General features: G+C 36.2%; 2 protein-coding genes across 7 annotated transcripts; both read right to left on the minus strand.

Annotated features, from left to right (window-relative positions):
* Positions 1 to 1,850: 1,850 nt before the first annotated feature.
* Positions 1,851 to 6,368, minus strand: LOC109214288 (transcription factor E2FA-like). The gene is made up of 14 exons (XM_019378190.1): positions 5,954 to 6,368; positions 5,147 to 5,339; positions 4,924 to 4,974; positions 4,729 to 4,814; positions 4,568 to 4,656; positions 4,396 to 4,450; positions 4,139 to 4,191; positions 4,007 to 4,057; positions 3,865 to 3,913; positions 3,675 to 3,740; positions 3,520 to 3,596; positions 3,164 to 3,395; positions 2,609 to 2,675; positions 1,851 to 2,531 (listed from the first exon to the last, which is right to left on the minus strand). Exons 1-14 carry the CDS (start codon positions 6,209 to 6,211, stop codon positions 2,404 to 2,406), a joined length of 1,455 nt encoding a protein of 484 aa, XP_019233735.1. The 5' UTR covers positions 6,212 to 6,368; the 3' UTR covers positions 1,851 to 2,403.
* A 2,847-nt stretch (positions 6,369 to 9,215) lies between these two features.
* On the minus strand, positions 9,216 to 11,453 carry LOC109214289 (transcription termination factor MTEF1, chloroplastic). Of its 6 annotated transcripts, none has more exons than XR_002066150.1 (3): positions 10,394 to 11,453; positions 10,017 to 10,098; positions 9,554 to 9,888 (listed from the first exon to the last, which is right to left on the minus strand). XR_002066150.1 is itself a non-coding variant. In XM_019378194.1 (2 exons), the coding sequence occupies exons 1-2, from the start codon at positions 11,318 to 11,320 to the stop codon at positions 9,489 to 9,491; spliced, it is 945 nt and encodes a 314-aa protein (XP_019233739.1). In that variant the 5' UTR covers positions 11,321 to 11,453; the 3' UTR covers positions 9,216 to 9,488. The 6 variants fall into 6 exon arrangements, 4 of the variants coding, with proteins under 4 accessions (XP_019233739.1, XP_019233737.1, XP_019233736.1 ...); XR_002066149.1 differs by having other exon boundaries at positions 9,554 to 9,936; XM_019378194.1 differs by lacking the exons at positions 9,554 to 9,888; positions 10,017 to 10,098 and adding an exon at positions 9,216 to 9,506.
* Positions 11,454 to 12,186: the final 733 nt, after the last annotated feature.

Below are 12,186 nucleotides of genomic sequence, written 5' to 3' on the forward strand. Positions count from 1 at the left end.
ACTTCGTCGAACGCGTCCGAACCATATTTAGACAATTCGGATCACAATCAAACTTTGCACATAAATTCCAATCAACTAGATGAACCTATCCAACGTCTCAAAACCAAAATAGGATTTCGATAACACCGAAGTCAGCTCCCGGTTAAACTTATGAACTCTCCAATTTTTCGAATTGCCAACTTTCGACAAATAGAGCCAAAACCCTCTAGGAACATCCAAATTCAAATTCGAACGTACGCCCAAAATCACCATACAAATTTATTGAAACCATCAAATCCCAATTCTGAGGTCGTTTACTCAAAAGTCAAATCTTGGTCCGCTATTCCAACTTAAAGCTTCCGAATTGAGAATAACTCTTCCAAATCAACTCCGAACCTCTCGAAAGTCAAAACCAACTATATACGCAAGTCATAATACATCATATGAAGCTACTCAAGGTCTCAAACCACCGAATGAAATGTTAAAGCTCAAAACGACCGGTTGAATTTTTTAATTTTAGTGCAAATCCAAAATAAAATCCAAATAGGAGTATGGAAATTACTCTATCCTTTTTAGTCATGCTCGTTAATATGCTGGACAAACTACTACTACATCTCAATGACTAACTAATAAGAGTATAACAATCATCAATATTCATTCGCTCCATTGGTATGCAGTTTCGTTTCAATACTTACTAATTTGTCTTTTTAGACCAACTAAGAATTCTGACACAAGAAGTGCTCTGCATACAAACATACAAAAGTCTAAACAAACAGAAGATTTTTAGAAAACAACCTAATATGAGCGAGCCAACACAAAGAAGTTTTAATCTCAACTAACTTATAACGTCTATACAATTTTTTTGCTTCCATTTCTTATATTCTTTGCTTAGTCTACTTGGATTTCAAGTAGCTTGTAAGTCTTCATAGCCAACCTTGACCGAATTCTAGGTCAATAACATTTCCTTTAACAGTTTCAGTCATCATAATGTCAAACCTACAAATCGATGGATTTGTAGGTATACAAAGATATGAACAAACTATCATCCTCTCAAGTTTTCCTTCATGTGCATAACATGAGTGGGTTGCTCTAGTGGTGAGCACCCTCCACTTCCCAAGAGCAAGGTGGGGAGTTCTTGGAGGAGGGATATTGAGGGTCTATCGGAAACAACCTCTACCCCAGGGTAGGGTAAGGTCTGCGTACACATTACTCTCCCCAGACCTCACTAGTGGGATTATACTGTTGTGGTTGTTGTACTTTCTCATATATGATCATTTCTAATCTTGTCTTTGTATCAAGGCGAAATATATATGCGGCACCCTAAACTTGTCCGTTATTTTCATTTAGGCACTTAAACTAAGGCAAGTACTTATTAAACAATTTATGTGATAGAAATATGTACTATTGGACACAAATTTAATAATCTCAAATTATGTTTGGTGCGTAAGGACCACTTGCTATCCACATGGCAATCGACCAATGGAAAAAAGACATGTCACAGAAAGAAAAAGCAAAAATCTAAAACAAGAACAAATAGAAAAAGAAAGAAGAAAAATGTCCTTCCTATCGCTGTCCCCAATCCCTCACCGGCCAAATCCTTCCTTACTACTGTTTATGGCAAGTTTGATCTTACCGTTTCTGGGTTATGTAGTAGCCATTTTATTTCAAGACCATAATCTCAAATTAACTGATAGTACTATTTTTGAAAAAAATAGGATTATAAATTGTGATATCAAGCTTAAATTTCTGTTGTGGAGATAACTTTGTAACTTTAACTGAATTTAAATATATACCTCCACCATTCAGCATCTATTGGTGAAATAGTAAGATAATTTTGTCTTTAAATATTTTATTTGAGCTCCTGAATCTCCTTGCATATGAAGGTTGATTAGAGATGATATTTGATAAATAACCAATATTTTTCTCAACAAGGGAAGACCCATAATAATGTATCATGATGCAGCTTTAAGGACCTGAAATATCTGATGGAAATATTAAATTCCAGAAAGAAGATGAGTGTTGAGTTATGAAGACCTGCGAACAGGAAAGGAACTCTACTGGGGAAGGAAAACTTTTACCTCCCACGTAGCCTAAACGTTGTGGAAAAGCAACGACAATGGGTGAGGAGGGTGTTAAGAGCAAGAATTTGATAAATAACCAATATTTCCTTCCTATTCTTTTAACTCCACCTTTTGCACCTTCAGCATGCTCTGTTTGGTTACAAGTATCATCAACCATGTAAAAGGGGTCAAGCAGATTCCGCAACTGTACAAAGTCTCAGTCCTTGGGCTTTGTGTAAGTACACCGTCCAGTGCCCTTAGGGATCTAAGGAGCAAAACAGCAAAAATAGACGGTGATTACTTGTTTCTGACTAAATTAGACTGGAATTTCCAAATTCAGCTTATCCGCAAGAGCGAGCGTAACTCATCTTGGTGGCACGTTCATTGGGGTTGGTACATCAGTAACAGCAGACGGAGTATGTGCTCTTGGGCTACCTAGATCAGCTATTCCAAATTCATGGAGCAAGTTTTCCCCATCCCATTCAACTGCAGCTATTATTGAAGTTAAGGAAACTAGGCATTGAACAAACAAGATCTGCAAATGAAAGAAGCCTAACAAACAAGGATACGATCTGCCTCCCACATATTTGTGATGCTAACATGTGCATCTGATAGGAGCCAGTAATCTGCATCATTCTGCAACAAACAAGAAGCATTTATAATTTTAACAATTAGCACCAGAATGAAGGAATTCTATTCTATTTTTTATGTAAAGTTATCAAGTGTCAAGTGTTATACATGAAAATGCAAATAAAGCGGACCCCTTTAGCAGCAAATTTTACAAATAAAAATGTGCCAACCCAAACCAGGCCATCACTACTGAAACTATAATTTCTTCTTTTAGCTGTTTCTCCTCTTTTAAGCAGCAGTATACTAGTGCGTTTTCTACCACATGGCAACACTACATCTGTCATGTCTAGAAAGCATAATCAAGAATAACGATTTTACAATGTAATTGCTGAACTTTATACAGCTTCTTATTCTGTATAGGCAGTAATCATATTCACTTTGAAACGGGAAGTGAAGAACAATGTTCATTGTTTGCCTTGTTTGGCGCTTAAGCATATCTATCTTAGACCACATCGTCTTTTCAAGAAGACCAAGTTCAAGACAAGCACACTTACATCAACATCTGAAGGGACAACCTTCATCATTCCACCACCGTAATCCTGTGAAGTACCAAGATCAGAACTCAATTGATCAACATTTTGTGTTTGTCCTTCATTCTCAGTAACATTGTTTGAAAGAGCTGATCTCTCCATGGCCGGATTGTCCTTTGAGCCTGAACTTGAAGCAACTGGGATGGCCATTGATGGTTCAACACTATTCATCTCCTCAAACTTCTCCTCAAATTGACTAATCAAGCATGAAGTTCAAAAGGAAAATATAAAATACGAGAGTCAGATAACATTTTTCAAGAGTTAATATTACAAAGGAAAGAGGACAAGGACATGCTTATGGCTCAAGAAGCCAGCAATACCTGACGAGGTAGACATCAATTGGACCCATTGTGCTTCTGAGTATAATTCTATATCTCCTTTGTGGATAGTCCACAGCCTGCAGAAAAAGCATGTTATTTTACCTATAAGAAATATGTAATATATTTTCTCGGATTTGCTTCCCTTCTCAACTTACCTCGTCAGGATCTGGGACTTCCAGGGTGGTGCCATGAGGAGCTTTAACTGCTATGAGGGTCTCATTCTGCCAGGATTAAAGAGTATAAACTTATTCATAAGATATTTGAGCACAGGACACTAAAAATGTAATCATTCTGCGATAGAGATGAAGTGGTTAAAAAAGAAAACACATAAACTATAAAATGAACCTGAAAGCAAGGTAGGCTCTTTATATCTTCTTCAGTTACAAAAAGCCATCTAATTCAGTCAGAGTTGAAATTGTTGTTAGCGAAGAGCAAATTATCAATCTAGGTTACAACTATGTATGTGAGGACAGGTACAAGAAGTTACTTTTGGTTGTCTTCATCTTCACTCATATCCCTTAACTTTTCTTGCAATTCTCTGTAATGATCTAAACATCAGCATGACAATATAGTTCAAGGAAGAAGCATGAACTACTGATTTAGCTGACAAACAACATACCTAACTCGGTCATCCAATCTTCGCTCTTCCATCGAAAGGCTTTCAGTTTCTGCCTGCAGAAATAGCAAGAAACTCACTAGAAAGTTTCACTTTCAATAATACATTACTTCAAGTTACGGTTCTCATAGAACTGCAGCTCTATTTAAGTGGTGAAAACTGATTTAATAGTGCATATCTCTTATACATGGACCATCATAACATAGATGAGAAGGCACTATCTTAGCAATCAAATAAGTTAAGGAAACATATCCAAATACCTTTAAAATGGCAGCATCATTATCCACTTCTCCAGGTTTAGAAGCATCAACACCCCTAGATAGTAATTATGGAATTTGCAAATCAGTAAAGCTTCAGATGCTTAATGACAGATCATTGCAAGCAGTGTCAAAGTAGAAGATATGTGTGTATATCCGAGCAAAGCTAGCTTACTTCCATTGTATTCTGTTCTTGAGCTTCTTTTCAATAAGACCAATTCCTTCAAGCACATTTGTTATATCATATATCCTTCTTTTCTGCACCTGTAAGATCAGAAAATTACAATCAGATTTTAACAATGCATCGAAAGAACTTCTAGCTAAAAGATATATCACCTCCAAAGTATCTGCAGCCTGGTTAAGATCAAGCATACCATCTTCAGCATGCTTGATCAAGTTGATAAATTTCTTGGTTAGAAGACCTGAACAGAAGACAGTGGCTCAATCTATGGGTTTATTCCACCATAAAGTCACGCTTCCCATTAATAAATTTACAACAAACCAATCCATGGGCAAAAAATTGTTAAATACCCAATGAACTGTCGTAACGGCAACTTGCAGGTGTAAGAGGAGAAGGAGAACCTACAAATTTGCAATCCAAAAGTTGTTAAGAAAATATTTAACCACTGCAACCATGTTAGTAACGTCGCAACCTATAGATAGATCAAGAGGAAATAAAATTTGAATATTTACTTGTGCCTGACATATATCCAGTTACAAACAAGACAAAACAAGTTTGGATACCAAGCCTCACCAACATTAGAGACAGGAGTTGGAGGTCCAGATTTATTGCTTTTTGTGGCTCTTGACCGTCCATTTGCTCTTCCTCCTTTTCCAGACACTGGTGTTCCAAGTGGACTATTGGCCACATCCGAATACCCAGGATTAGCAGTCCAGTCACCGGACTCAACTGCTTTATAGCCCATCCCACCCTTCCGCTTTAGTGCCTACATGGGCATAAAGTGTGCAAAGTAGAAATAAGTTACATAAGTGATAAACAAGTAATACATAGCAAATGAGGGGATGATACTCTCAATATTCCCTGGGATAAACTTGAGTATCTAGAATAATCTGTTTATCTAAAGGTCTGATTTAGGGTTACTACTCAAAACCCGACTAAAGATATTCTTGATTTGGGCATATTAGAGTATTATTCAATCTTGTCACATGTGCATACACGAATGGCAGAATAGTAGAATTCACAATCAACTCACTCCACTCATTTACTCTTTTTTACCAAATTTATCCAGCAGTGTTCGAAAGTTTTCAGCTAAGAAGAGGCAAATGACCTCTTGGGTAATTCAAAATAAAAAAGCAATTTGCTATAGCATATGGTTCCTGAAGCAAATTTGTTAACTTAACCAACTCAATACCAGGCTCCAAACAACAATTCAACCACATAAATTAGCTCAAAGTTTATTCACACAATGAAATGCGAATAATGCAGGTTAACAAGAATTCGAGTAACCACAAAATGCACAAAATAGCAACAATAAAACACAAAATTACGCCATTTTCCCTACATTCTATCATACCCCACAAAATATCTAATTCAACTCACAGGGGACTTAACAACAATAGCATCAGGCTGTAAAGTAGGGGACCCAATCCGAGAATCAACACCACCAAATCGGTGGTAATCCTCAGGACTAACAAACGGCGGCCTCATAGAAGTAAAGGGCAGGTATCGTTTGATCGGCTGGGAGATCTGACTCCTCCCTCCGCCGTTCACGGCGGCGGATGATGACTGAGCAGCCGGTGGCGCCGCCACACCAGTGGGTGGTGCATCTGGACCTGTCATTTTTGTATCAAAAGACATGGAATGGATACCCTTTAAGCTGAAGATTTTTGGGATTGTAAGAAGAGAAGGGTTTTAGAGAAGGGGTGGTGGGTATAGGGGGTGGGTGGTTGGGGTGGAAATGGGGGAAAGGGGTTTTGGAAGGGAAGGAAGAAAAGGAGAAAACGAGGGAAGGGAGGGAATTTTGGTTTTGGATAGATGTGGAGGGAAGAGAAAAAAACATTAACATGCAAAATGTTTTTTCTTTATTTTGGTTTTTCATTTTGGCCCTTGGGGATTATATTGTTCCCAATTTGACCCTTTTGGTATGATTCATAAAGTTTTTTAGATTTTTTTTTTCATTTTTAGAAATGGAAGCTAGAATCTCATGTTTCTAATATGAACAAAAGAAATATTGTAGAACCAAATTTGAAGGGGTTTACAGCATAATATGTGATGAAAATGCAAATGAAAGTGTTCTTTAAAGATGTCAAATGCAAAGTTTTAATTATTTTAAGAATGGTATTTTAACTTGTAAATGATTTTCTATCCTCTTGTTTTAATTATTTTTAGCAGCAATAGTTGTTCATACAAATATGTTGAAGAAGGAAAGGAATTTTTGAATAATGACAAATAGAATTTGGGAAATATGTTATCCTCAATGTATCTCTTTATTTAACAAAATATTTGTTTATGTTAATTTCACGTAATTATATTGTAATTACTAAATGTATTCCTGATCTTTATGTTCGAAAATTATATAAAAGAAACAAAATTTTAATATAAAAACACTATCTTATAAACATTTCTTATTATTAAATCCCAACAATGTACTTTGTTATGGATTTTTAAAAGATTTTGTGACTTTTACCCTCAAGATTTTTATTTTGCTAATATTACAAGAAAGTTCAAATGCGCTTTCAAGATCAGAAATTACACACTGACAAACCAATCATGTCTTATTTAGATAACACTATTGAGCTATGCACTAAATCTTAAAATTAATTCAAATAGGCCAAATGTTAGGTTGGATGTTTGAGTGGGGGAGAAGTGGTTGTTGTGAATACTTGTAAGGCCAAGAGATAAACTGAGTTTTTTCTTTTTATCCCTTATTATAATTATAATTTGCAAGGGCAAATTTAGGGGTGCATGAGGGTTTTCCTTTGTCTGGAAATTACACGTAAATATAAGGCAAAACTCATTTTGTACCTCTATATATTATATTTTAAATCCACTTAACACAATCAAAAAGGGTAACTTAGTGTTTAAGGTGGTTCAAAAACTTTTATTAGGTCATTGGTTCAATTCCTACTGACACCATTGATAATTTGTTACAAGTTCCTAAAATACCACATATAATACACCATAACAAATTAACTAATTAACTACTTGTATTTTTTTTTCTTCTTTCTATTTTATATCTTTCACTCCTACAAGCACAAAAAAATGTCAGAAATAAAATTTTCCTCTTGGAAAGGGATGTGTGATAAAAGTGCTAGGGGCGCTAATAGAAGACTTCGCATGCCAATTTTAGCATTTTAAAATTGTCAAATTAAAAAAGGAGGGGGTGTGGGGAGACATCTCATTCATTTTTTTTATTTCCCACTTAATAATTAATGCTTTATAAGGTTGCTCTATTATTTTCCACAATAGTCAATGCTGCCAAAGCAAGCTTCTATTCCTTTTAGAAAAGAGCAAAACTTCATTGCTATACAGCAGTAGACCAAACCCAAACATTTGTTGTATATGCAAAAATAAAATATGTATGTATATGCAAAAATAAAATATGAAAAATGTATTCTTAAAATGAGATTACATATATTTTGAATCAAAATACTCTAAATCCTGAATTTATTGCTGCTGTTAAAACTAATCCACTAGAAAAAGGAAGAAAAAGAAGATACAGTTGAACCCAAAATTAATGAAACCTTTAAGATACATAGAAACCAAGTGATCGGTGACATGAAAATCTATATGGTGCATAAGAAGTGAAGTTTTCCAATTGAACTTTGACTTAGTGGACAAGATGAAATGTTAAAAAAAAAGACATATTAAGTTCAAATTCCATTAATATATGAACACTGGCTGCAGCGTCCCAGTATCAATTAGGAGGTGGCCTTTAAGATTGCAAATGTATTCCAGCCTCCTGATCAGTTGGTAAAACTCCCTAAACTCTACAATTTTTGTCAGGTACCTACCTAATTTATCTTTTGTTCTCGAAACCCTTTTGAACTATATCCCTCTTCATAGTAAAAAACCATCATCGCTTAAGTGACATTATGTGTGTAATAAATCGTCTAAGAGCGCATGAAGGCTAAAAAAAGCCATTCAAATGGCATGTCTAACAGCTAATTAGCCCTTCTTTTTTAGAATTTATATTTCTTTTTATTTTCTCCTCTTTTTCTTTATATTTTACCTTTCTTCCTCATTTTTATACCTTTCTTCTCCATTTTTTCACCTTTCTCTCTATTTCTTCATTTGAATCCATCTGAGATTCTCTCTTATTGTTTCTCATTTTATTTCTTATAGCCATCATTCATTTCTTACCTAAATTTATTTGAAAGAAGGAACACCCCTTCAAGTATTTGTAGAGCATAAGGTTTAACACCTTTCAAGAAATTAGGGAATAAAAAAAATAGGACCTATTGGCTATGTGTAGCTATATTCTTTAACAATTTTGGTATCTCCTTTCAACAATCTTCATAATTTAGGTCTATTAAAACCCTAATCTTTTATACCGATTTAGGAGCAGAAACCCTAGTTTTTATCCCCATTTTTGAATGGAAGCAAGAATAGACAATGCAATCGAGGTTAGAACCAAGATTAATGGACAAAATCGCTAGTGACAGATTAGTGTAGCCTTTCCCCATTGAGAGCAAGTCTCCGATGAGAGCAAAGAGAAAATGAATTTTTCAATTGACCCACTAGCTTTAACCCTAGCCCCCTTTTTTATTTTTACCATGTAATTTTTTTGTAATGATATATAATAAAAAGCATTAAAATACTAATTAAGTCTGTTTTTAAGATGAAGATAAACAAATATTCATATAGATTGCCACGTGGCAGATTTTTAAAAATAATTTGGAGAGTGTATTACACGCACTAGTAAGAATGCGCCGAGGGAGTTTTATTATGAAGGAGAATATAGTTCAGGAGGTTTTCGGGAACATGTGATAGTTTAGGTAGGCAACTGACAAAGATTGTATGGTTTAGGCGGGTTTTAGGATATTAACTCTAAAAGAAACAATGAAATCTGAATGAGGTGACTGAAACAATGAAATCTGAATGAAGATTGTAGTAACCCATTGAAGGCTAGTCTTCAACACTTGAAACTGGACTTTCCTACACAAAGTAATAACCATTTTAGCAGAGAAACGTCTTCAACACTGAAATAGACACCCATTCATAAACAAGCCTTGCAATTGTCATACAGAGCCAGAGATTATCCGAAAAGTGGATCACTAAAATATAACCTGTTAAATTTTATAATTTCATACGACTAAGGTAGAATTGTAGGGAAGAGAAATAAAACAAATGCTTCAAACCTAAAATCAACACCCCATCCTAGCATCTTAACACCCTTACTTGCATTGCTTGATCAAGGAATTGTCATGTATCTCAACTCCATGCTTATTGTGTTACTAGTTTCTTCATGTACAATGGGCAACAATTTTCCAAATAGATATTACACCTGCTGCTGCTTATTCAGTAAAAGAACACTACAAAAAGCAAAGTCAATCAACCTCGAACACTGTCAATCGTTCTCCCTGTAGAAGAACTAAAAAAGTTGGCCTTTCATAATAAACATCTTTTACCTAAAACAAAAACTCTCCCTCTTTTAACTTACCACATAGTCAATTAACTTGGTTCTATAGTTTAGTGGTTTAGCACTCTGGACTTTAAATCCAGCAGCGACCTGGCTTCGACTCCTAGTAGAACATTATCAATCATTACTTACCACATATTCAATCAAACCACAATACTTAACACAAATAACAACTATACTTTGATCCCAAGCAAGTTTGAATATATACAAACTAGACTAGTACAAAACTAACAAGAATTATACCACCAGGAAATAGGTAAGAACAAAATGATCATCAAAGATATATTTTTATAAACAAAATGGCAATATGGTTTTCCATTTTCCTTTTTCCTTTTAAGTAGAACAGTCTATGTTACATTATGATCAAATTTTGTACACCAAAAGGGAGAAGCTCTCACCGGCATAGAAGAGCTACAACACACATCCAACCTATCACGAAATCGCGATTCGTGTGACTTCAACATCACAGGCAATGACAAGCACACCCCTTTCTCAACACACATCCTGTGCCTCGGCTTTATCCTTTTCTCTAAGCTAAACGAGAAATACTGAGGGAACACAGTCAATTCCTTCAACTCCCTCCCCATTTCCACCACAAAGTAATCGAATTTCGGCTCCAAATTCTCCTCTATACTGTAACAGAACAACGATGGGAACCTCCTAAACATCACTTTCGCATCTCTCCTCGAAAACCCAATTCTCTGAAAGTAATCCATACGGGGTATAAACTTAGTTTCCACAGAACAAGAGAGTAAAGTTGCGCACTTTGAAACATCTTCAATACCAATAGTACTCTGCAAGAAGTAAAGGGTGGGTCGAAGACTCTGTTCTACGGATTTGGTGAGCAGCCGGGGGCGGCGGCGGAGAACAAACGGAAGATTGTCACCGGTGACGTGAGCTTCCCGGAGCAAGAAGGTGACGGCGGGGCGGAGGATGGAGGAAAGTGGTGTGGTTAAAATGTCCGGGCACATGTGTAGCACGCGCCGGATATCAAGAATGGTGAGATTGATGGAGTAAAGAAAGTCAATAATTGATTTGAGATCGGATAAGGAAGAGGAGATAATAAGGGGATGCGAAGTGAGGCAATGGAAAGAGTCTATGCCAAGAGAATCCAAGAAGAGGAGTTTCTCTTGGAGCTGGAAGTTAGGGGAGGTGGTTGGAGGTGGAGGGAGAGAAGTGGCGGAGGAGAGTTGAGGGGAGATGGGGGTGGGTGGTTTGGGGTGAGGAGGGAAAGAAATGGTAGTGGATTTGAGGGCTTTGGGCGGAGAAATGGAGGATTTAGGAAGGGAAAAAGATGAAGAAGAAAGATGGAGAGTTTCTTGCATGGTGATTTCACATGGTTTGTTTTTTTGGGAAAATGGGGAAGTGGTGCTGAGGAAATGTGTATTGATTGTATCAGTGGTGTGGTGAGGAAGCGGGGAAGGGATAAGGGGATGAGTGAGATGGCATTTCTGGATTTGCTGATTTTGTGTTATCTGAAAATCCTTCCGGTAGAGGGAGAATGGATTGGATAATGTATATTAGGCCCAATGGGCTGGGGTTTATTTGATAGGTCCAACTGAGTTAGATCTGCTGGGCTTAATATTGCAATTGAGTTAGATCTGCTGGGCTTAATATTGGATAATGTACTCCTTTTGATATTTTCAATCAATTGGAACAATACCCGATCCAAACAACTAACAAATTCAAAATAACCCATTTTCAAAAGCAAAGCTTTGAATGATCTTCAATGGTGGACTTCTACTCTTCAATTTTCTTTCATTACAAGCAGGTGACACAAGAGGAGAAGCAGAAAATACACGGTCCTTTGAAGCATATGTAAAAGATGTGAGAAGAAGAGAGAGTGAAAGCAATAGTTGTGAGAACAAAGAATTAACTCCATAGCTTTTAGAAGCAATTGTTGTAAAAACATATATTTTGAATTTGCAAGTGCTTTCAAAATATGTACAATGTGGGCTAGGTGGGGTAAAACTTAAAAACATGAGCCATTTTTTGTTATGGTGTGAAGTCATATGTATTTTCTTGTAATTCTTTCTATCTGAAAATCTTTCGGGTAGAGGGAGAATGGATTGGATAATGTATATTAGGCCCAATAGGCTGGGGTTTATTTGATAGGTCCAATTGAGTTAGATCTGCTGGGCTTAATATTGCAATGAGGACTTTTTTTGGGGGAAGTGCACGGTTAGCCACT

This window comes from Nicotiana attenuata, unplaced genomic scaffold (assembly GCF_001879085.1).
Source record: "Nicotiana attenuata strain UT unplaced genomic scaffold, NIATTr2, whole genome shotgun sequence".
Lineage (NCBI taxonomy): Eukaryota > Viridiplantae > Streptophyta > Magnoliopsida > Solanales > Solanaceae > Nicotiana > Nicotiana attenuata.